We start from the raw sequence: 8,913 nt of genomic DNA, 5'->3' as shown, positions 1-8,913 counted from the left end.
GTAGAAAAGTGTTAAGTACCGTCTTCAATAAAAAACGGTACTTATAGGGTTGTCTTATTTTTGAATGACCATCTTTAAAATTTATAACAATGGTTGGTTTATATATATATATATATATATATATATATATATATATATATAACCTTGGGGTATTGATGTGATACCATGAAAATTGAATATTTTTAGATGATGAATTGTGGTTGAGTTTTAGTTTCTCCACATTGGCGAAGAGTTGAAAATTTAAACAAAATGAAATGTATAAAAAAGATGAATTGGATGCCTTTGTGTCAATTCATGGGGTTTACCTCATAGAGTTGTCTTATTCTGAATGAATCTTTTTGAGATCTATAACTATGGTTGGAATCAAAACCAATCAAATGGTAAAAATTATTGTGCAAAATTAAGAGTGAAACCAAGGATGATGATTTAGATAACATGAGGTTTGAGTGTTATCAAATCTTGAAATAAGGTTGAATTTCATCATCTCATATTAGGGAAAAAATGATGGTTAGGAAGAAGATGATAAATATATAAAAACATAATGGATGCTTTGAGAAAAAAAAAATTATTCCATAAATTAAGGAGAATCCTCATTGGTGTGTATATAATGTGAAATAGTGTTTGGCTAGACATAGCTAAACCCAATTTTAATAATAAAATTTATTTTAAAATGATTTCAAACCCAATTTTTTTTATGTTTTAGTAAATTAACAATCATATATATATATATATATATATATATATATATATATAAAGATTATTCCATGAATTAAGGAGAAGCCTCTATTGAGGTTTATCTTTTCTGTCCTAATTTTGAATTATTTTCAAAAAAATTATTTTGTTGTTTAGGTTGTCTCATATTGGTATTAAGATGAAAATTTGAGAAATGAATGTGTATATATATATATATACTGGTTCTACCCATCGACAAGAATTTTTCGACCTGATTAAAAGTTTGGCAATGAGGGCAACTAACTGACTATATAGAAGAATATAAAGTTCAAGAGCTCTTTTTTTGCGTATCCTCCTACTTATTATGGGGGTCTTTATCTGGCATAACCACCATAATCAATTCAGGATCAATGCTAGGTAAAATCATGATATCAAGACAAGATGATAGCGTAACACATAAAAAACAGAGGTAGATCATCCTTCCTTATGAACCATTCTCAGACGAAATCGACTGACTTCTAGTTGCATCGGATCGAACTAGAGGAGCTTGTCAAGATGGCTTGGTAAGCGACCATCTAGCTATTCATTAAGAAATGCCTGAAATGCTTTCTTTAAGTCGTGTACGAAAACCCCACATGCACCTTTCACCCCTCGAAAATACCCTGATAATGAAAGTACGCCCGATTCACCAATTTCTACCAGTGCGGAGCCTAATCATAGTTAAAAGATTGATCTTGGCTCCAAAAACTGCAAATCATTCTCAGACATTAAGTCCGTTGGACGAGTTTCTGTCTCATACAGTTACGCCGTCTTACTCAACCACATAAAACGACAATGATGGATGCAATTTCTCTCAACAGAACCTTCCCCTTTTTTTTATCTCTCCTTTCCTACGAATTTTATCCATCTCGGACTGCGTTCCGGAAAAAGTAGCCTACTTGAGAAAGAAGGAGTGAGCTCATTGGTGTGCATTCGATGTGAATAGAGTTTGGCTAAATATAGCTAAACTCAAGTTTAAAAATAAAGTTTATTTTAAAATAATTTTAACCCAAGTTTATTTACTTTTGTAATTTTCAGTAAACTAACATCAATATCAATATATCAATATTATACTACATTAATAAAAATTTAAATCTATATCTTAAGTACAAGTCTTAAATCATAGAGTACCATCATTTTATGCAAGAATTCAAAAATCTCTTAATTACAAAATATTTTACACAATGTACAAATTATTTATACAAGGAAATGGTTGAACCTAATGAGAATGCTTCAGACCATGCTTTCTTGTGAAGTCCAAGATCAAATTAAAATAAGAGCGAGTGGGTTATTATATTTAGTATTTCATGACATGTTTGAGAAAAACTATTTAAAACAATGTATCAAGCATTATGTATCTTTAATTATTAATGCACATGTTTTAAGATTAAATACTACTAACTTATTTAACTTTTTAAACCATCAACTTTAAAATAATTGATATCTAACTGACACACTTCATATGTGTACATTTATCTCATTTTTAATTTAGAATTACCTTAAATATATATCATCAAATAAATTATATAAAAAACTGAGTATTTTATTTGATATCCACGTATCGATATCTATTCTTGAATGGTTTTGAGAATTTCTGTTCACGAGTCCATAATCTCAAAACATACAAAATCAAAACAAATAAATCTTTTATCAATTTATTATAAGTCAGAAGGGTTTAACTTTATCAAAAACTCTTTATTACCGGTTTGATACATGTATAAGTTGTTTAGTTTTTGAGTTTTGTTACCGATGTCACACCGAAATAAATCAATAAGTTGTTTTTATAATCAATCCCAAAAATCCCTAAAAAGGAGAATGAAATTGAAGATCGCATTAAATTTGAATGGTGTGACTTGAAACTAGCCACACCAGATGCCACCATACTGTAGACTAATACTTTTATTGATGAACGCCAGTAGATGAAAGTACATCGTTGTGAAAGAAGGAAACCAGGTAGAAATATATATTACAGGATCCTAATTTGATGGAATAGTAATAACAATTTCCCTTCTTTTACTTCTTGTTCAGTACTTACCTCTGTACCAGTAGATACCTTTGTTCTTCTCATCACTTTCATCAGCCTCAATGAACAAACAGTTCTTTGATTCTCTCCATAACGCCACGAAAAATGGAGTTCTATCGATTTGATAGAACTCTCCCAAAACCGGTCTGATAGCCTTTGTGGCTTCCATGGCATGATAATGAGGAATGTATGAGAACAGATGGTGTAAAACATGGGTGTCAGTGATGTTGTGGAACACCTTGTTTAGAACTCCATAATCCCTATCAACGGTGGCGAACGCACCTTTCATCCAGTTCCATTCCGAATCATCGTAGTGAGGCAAAGAAGGGTGAGTGTGGTGAAGGTATGTGATTGTCACAAGAAAGGCGTTCATCACCATCAACGCACCTCCGTACACACAGAACACCCAAGCAAACCCTTGAATCATCGCCACTTTGTACAGCAAGAAAGAAAAGCTTATGAGTCCGATATCAGACATCAGGATCAAAACTCGCTCGCTGTCGGAAAACATCTCACTTCTAGGGTCATAATGGCTCGCAAATTTTTCATAAGGTCTTCCGGCAGCGTTGATGGCCAAGTAGATATACCATCCAAGAGTGAGTTTAACAAGCAGGGTTAGGGTTCGACCAATAGGGTTGTCCAAGTAAAATGCCGAGGCACCAAGTTTTGATCTTGTTTTTGGGACATAAACCTCATCATGCTCAAGAGAACCAGTGTTGGCATGGTGACGACGGTGGCTTATTTTCCATGAGAAATAAGGGGTTAAAAGGCAAGAATGTAAAACAAACCCTACTGAATCCTCCAGCCACACATGATCACTGAAAGCATGGTGACCACATTCATGAGCAATAAGCCAAATCCCCATGAACACACAACCTTGAAGAAACCAGTAAACTGGCCAGGCAACATAAGAAAGAGGGTGGGGGAGCTGCGGGATATAAGTTGTGGCAAGATAGTAGAAAATCGAGACCGCAGTGAGGTCGTATATAAGATACGAAAAGGATCGAATCAGAGATCTTTCGAAACAATGGGGTGGTATGGCTTTCTTGATATCTGCTAATGAAAACGGAGGTTTTGAAACTGGGGCTCTTTTGATACCTTCAGCACCAGATTTCTTAACATCTAGATCACGAGGATTGGAACGGCCACCAGCACCCATGATTCTTGATCAAGAACTGGAGCCAATTTCAGTTTTAAAGCTTGCTGTGTAGGTGTTGAATTCAATGGCTGATGATGAGAGCTTCAGCATACCATTACATGTATTTATATACAGAATGGTATGAGTTAAGCCGCCTTTCTTTACCGTACTGACTTTCGATCAATAACTTAGCCCCTTTGGTAGGCAATGGCGAAAAAGACATGTAGTTTCAAATTTTGGTTAGGTGGACATTAGAAATATTGTATTTAAAATATTGGTTTTGTTGCACATTGGAATAAAATGCTTCCAAGTCATTGAGAAGTTACATGTAAGTTTCGACCATGTGTAAGTTGTCACACATTTTCAAGCTATATATGTACCAGCCATACTCAAATACATACATTTTGCTTTCTTTTTTTAAGGGGTGTTTGAGATTGATTATGAAAACAATTTATTGATTTATTTCGTTGTGACATCAGTAATAAGCAATTTGAGTGTTTGAATAAACAGCTTATACCGGTGTCAAACAAGTAATAAAGAGTTTTTGAAGAAGTAAAACAATTCTAACTTATAATAAGTTGATAAAAACTTTTTTAGAAAAACATAAGTTGTTTCAAATAAACGATCCGAAACATCCCCTTATTAAAAGAAATAACTGAAATCGAATTTCAAAAGTTTTTATGTACTCTTTACCTTAGATATTCATTGGAAACACGTTCCTAATATTAGGTTTGGTCATAAAATTTACGTTAGGTCGTTATAATTTGATCACATTGTTGACGATGAGTAAAGGCGGGGTAAAGATTTGATGATCTTCGGTTATTGGATCAAACTTTTAATTGATCCTTTTGCTTATGATTATACTTTTAACACACAAAGTGAAAATTGAATAACCTATTCAACTATTCAAATAACTAAGGGGTTGTTTAGCAGTTGCTGAATGATTTTGTACAAAATGATTAAGTGGTCAAAATGATTAAGAGACTCTCATGATATAATGTAAAATAAAATATAATTGTTTGGTAATTGTTTACAGTGAAATTAGAGCATTGAATGGTTAGGAGAGACTTATGATACAAAATCATTCAGATGGTTTTAGAACCATTAAGAGACAGACTTTTTTTTGTCAATCAAGATTCACCTCTTAACAATTCATAAACAACCTCTTAATATAACTATTAAGAGGTAACCACACAACCCCTAATACTATTATGTGAATATCCCAAATCATAGTATTATTAGAAATTTGAATTCTGCTATTAAATTCCTTTGATAAAAATTCAAAATTTAAATTTTAAAATTAAATAAACTTTTTTAGATTTAATTTTTTTTATTAACTTGGATATCCAACCCGCTATGCGAGCTGATTAATCCCTAGGCGACCACCTGCTTTGCAGATAGACCAGATTCATCGCATTTGAACCTCCATGGCCACAAGGGGATTTTTCTACTTGGATTTGAACTTGAGACCTCCTGGTACTTTTGACCTTTGAAATCAAGCTTAAACCAATCAGTCATCACCCTTGTAGTTTAAATTTTAAATATTGTGTTCCATAAGTTACGTTTAATACTTGCTATGTTGGTTATTGTCTTATTTTGTCAACAAATGAAATTCTATATTTGATTAATAATATAAAATTCTATTAAATTGTGAATTAAATTAAAATATTATTTTTTAAATAGAGCTTCGTAAGTATATTGAGAACTTTATATTGACGATGAAAATTATTATGAATTAAAATATGTAATATTCATGGAAATGCATGATATTATGATTAATTAAAATGTATGACACTAATGTTATGAGGAATGACACTAATGTTATGAGGAATAACATATGAAACAGTTGGTTTCCAAGATCGTAAAATATTTATCATTCTTTATATAGAGAAGTCGTTAGATGGAGTCCTAAGAAACTCGTATAGATCAACGAGTTCAAATTAATATACAAAATTTATAGTAAAAGAATTATAAAGCCAACATGTCATTTTCTTCAAAATACGTCATCTTATAGAAAAATAAAGTATTACATATAAAGGTTTAAATTAGCACATGGAGTTTATTTTGTGTTATACAGTGTTGGGTTAGATATCCATTTTGGCCTAAACTGAGCTAAGTTAGCAAGGAAATTATAGGTTGAGTGCTTGAGGCCACATAAAGAAAGCTGAACCTCAGCCGAGCTTGTATCAACCTTTCTTTTCCTCCTATTTATACATGCTACGTATATACAATGCTAGCCAAATAATAAAGAGGATGAGAGATTGAAGGGCAGAGAAAGAGGGAACAGTTCGAACTTTAAAATTGATTATTTGGTAAAGAAAAACACTAAACAATTCATAAAGGGTAAATTGGTAATTATCTTATTTTATCCAGTTCTACCATATCCTTTATCTTATTTGGATATCAAACGTGAATTTAGCTTTAATCCCTCCACTATATACTACAAACTACAAAGTCACTATCAATCCCCCAACTTTTGTTTGGAAATTCTCCAACTCACTTTTATTATATTTGGATTGGGCCCACATATGGATTGGGCTTCCATGATGGATTTCTTTCATAAAATAAGTTTATAATCCACTATCTTTAGCCCTAAAACTTCATATGGATTCGGCTTCTCTAATTGTCTTTGTTTTCTTCTTTATCATTAAGTTGTAACTTAATGAGTTGTTCTTTCCCATGCTTTTTTTAGTAAGATGATAACGATATTTATGGTTGTTCGGTAATTTAACTTCACCTCTCTCAGCATTTTGAATACGAAGTCACTCGTTCGACTCCTTTATGAAAAGATTGGAACTTGTCCCATGATTCTTTGGTTGAGGTCGCATTAAGAAAATTCTCAAAGTCGATATCATTCTTAATGCTTAGATTAAAGAAGATAAGCCTTTTTTTCCTGTCAATCGAATTCTTCATTAGTTAAAATGGCTTATTAAAACATTTCTCTACTACAAGTAAATAAGTCATACCTTCTTAACATGATATATGTACAAATAGAAAGTATCGATTTCACATGGAAGTGATACGATGAATGATCACTTGAGTTTAGGCTACAAAGAGACACAAGCGACAAGTAATAAACAAATTTGAAGGAAAAAATAAACTCCTCATAAGACACCTCATGTTTATAATAAGTCGGATCTAAAAATATTGTACCCATTTTGCATGTATTAGTTATCTTAATTAAGTTAGGGTATGATATAAATGTTATGAAATGTTAATCGAACCAAACGTGTAAACAAGATTTAATCAAGTAATTATATTATAACAAGAACATAAAAGTAAACTTACTTGATAGTTGCATATCGATTTCTGATTCATATTAAAGGATGAGTCTTCACGTTGGAATGAGTCAATAGCTCTGGTTGTATATCAAGAATCGGTCGATGTTCTTGAAATTAAGAAAACATCACTATATATACTAATGCCAAGGCCGAAGACGAGCTGGTAGTGGTAGCTCTGGGACCGGTTAGAGACCTGGTTCAGAGTCCAGGCCCGTTTCAAACATCTATAGATTGGTAAACGAAATGAGTTATTAATAACTGGTAATATGAAAGAAATCAAAATCAAAAGAATTAAAGAGAGTTTTGTTAATAAGTTAGAATTGAAGAATAATTACTACGATTTAGTCATAATCCACCAAACCAATAACGATTAACGTATTGATCAAAGTAAATTACAAAAATGTCTTTTTAGTTTATCAAAACTTTGGTTTTCATCTCTAAAGTTGTAAGATAACACAATTAGGGATGGACCCAAACATTTTTGGGTATGGTGACACCATATAAAAAGGTTGCACCTTCTAAAATAAAACGCTTGCATCTTTCACGAACCTAATTTTTTTTCATCTTACCACGGAGGGTGCCACCTAACCACCCCTCTAGGTCCGTCTACGACAAGTAACCCCTTACTTTGCATTAATTTCTAAAGTTGCAAGGAGTCAAGTTCATCCCGTAAATGTCCTTTTCACATGCTAACCCTCGTTCGGGCATTTTAGTGGTTTTGCATTGATTGCTCCGGTTGCTTCCCTAGGGTTAATCTGGGTTATCCAAAAAATTTCATCCCGTAAAGAAAGGAATGTTACGTAAAACCTTAGGATGGTTAATATGTTAGATTCATCTTTAAAAAAAATATATTTATAAGACTTGAGTATCTAGGATCAAACCAAAAAGAATTAAATCTAAAAATTGTTACAATATGTTTATAGGACATTTTTAGACGTATTAATTAATATTTTAAGATGTTTTTAAAATAAAATGTCGTATTAAATATTTTATATCACACTATTGGAAAAAGTGTCATATAAAATAACTAATAACACACTTTTATTTTCAAAGAGTCTTAAAAAACTTGTTAAAACACCTAAACACGTCCTATAAACATGTTGTAAAACTTTTAAATTGAACACTTTATAGTTTGATCTTATAAATCTAAGTTATATGACGTATTCCGTTAAGGCTACTTTATAGTTTGATCTTATAAATCTAAGTTATATGACGTATTCCGTTAAGGCGCTAAGACAATTTAGACATCCTATAAAACTAGTTTTGTTTGTAGTGTCTTCTTAATTTTTTTCTTGATTTATGATTTTGTACGTCTTTTTTTAACAAGTGTCGAGGCATAGATAAATTGTAATCGCAAGTAATCAACTCTAATAAACTTATTAGTCATAATTGTTGTATACGCCTAAAATCAAATTCTAGACAGATACCATATTTCTCAGAATCTTGACCATTATGTCACAATCATTGTGGTTATTATTTTATATATTATTGTTTATGAATTTTTTATTGTCCTTGTCCGTACAGAAAAAAAATGCTGGCATGTTATTCCCACGTTATTGACACCCATCACCCGTCCTGGGCCTCCCAGTCCCAGTCATAATCATACCTTCTTTCTTTCTATTTCTTGTATTCTATTTGATATTCAATATTTTCTAAAGGGAGTGTTAAATGTTTAGAAATTATGTCGTCTTTTAAAATTTATATGTTAAATTGATTTAATAATATAATATATTATATTTAATTATTATTATTATACATAT

The 8,913-nt window shown here is 31.7% G+C and overlaps 1 protein-coding gene across 1 annotated transcript; it reads right to left on the bottom strand.

Moving 5' to 3' along the window:
- Window positions 1-2,549: 2,549 nt before the first annotated feature.
- LOC112506618 (delta(12)-fatty-acid desaturase FAD2-like) lies at window positions 2,550-3,963 on the bottom strand. The gene has a single exon (XM_025110794.1). The coding sequence runs from the start codon at window positions 3,891-3,893 to the stop codon at window positions 2,736-2,738; it is 1,158 nt and encodes a 385-aa protein (XP_024966562.1). The 5' UTR covers window positions 3,894-3,963; the 3' UTR covers window positions 2,550-2,735.
- Window positions 3,964-8,913: the final 4,950 nt, after the last annotated feature.

The sequence above is a fragment of the Cynara cardunculus genome (genome assembly GCF_001531365.2).
Source record: "Cynara cardunculus var. scolymus isolate 2C chromosome LG 2, CcrdV1, whole genome shotgun sequence".
Taxonomy (NCBI): Eukaryota; Viridiplantae; Streptophyta; class Magnoliopsida; order Asterales; family Asteraceae; genus Cynara; species Cynara cardunculus.
The sequence above is the reverse complement of the archived record's forward strand: the minus strand, read 5'-3'. Positions and strand labels throughout refer to the sequence as shown.

Coding starts and splice junctions, on each gene's coding strand:
- LOC112506618 (XM_025110794.1), bottom strand. CDS start 3,893: ATGGGTGCTGGTGGCCGTTCCAATCCTCGTGATCTAGATGTTAAGAAA.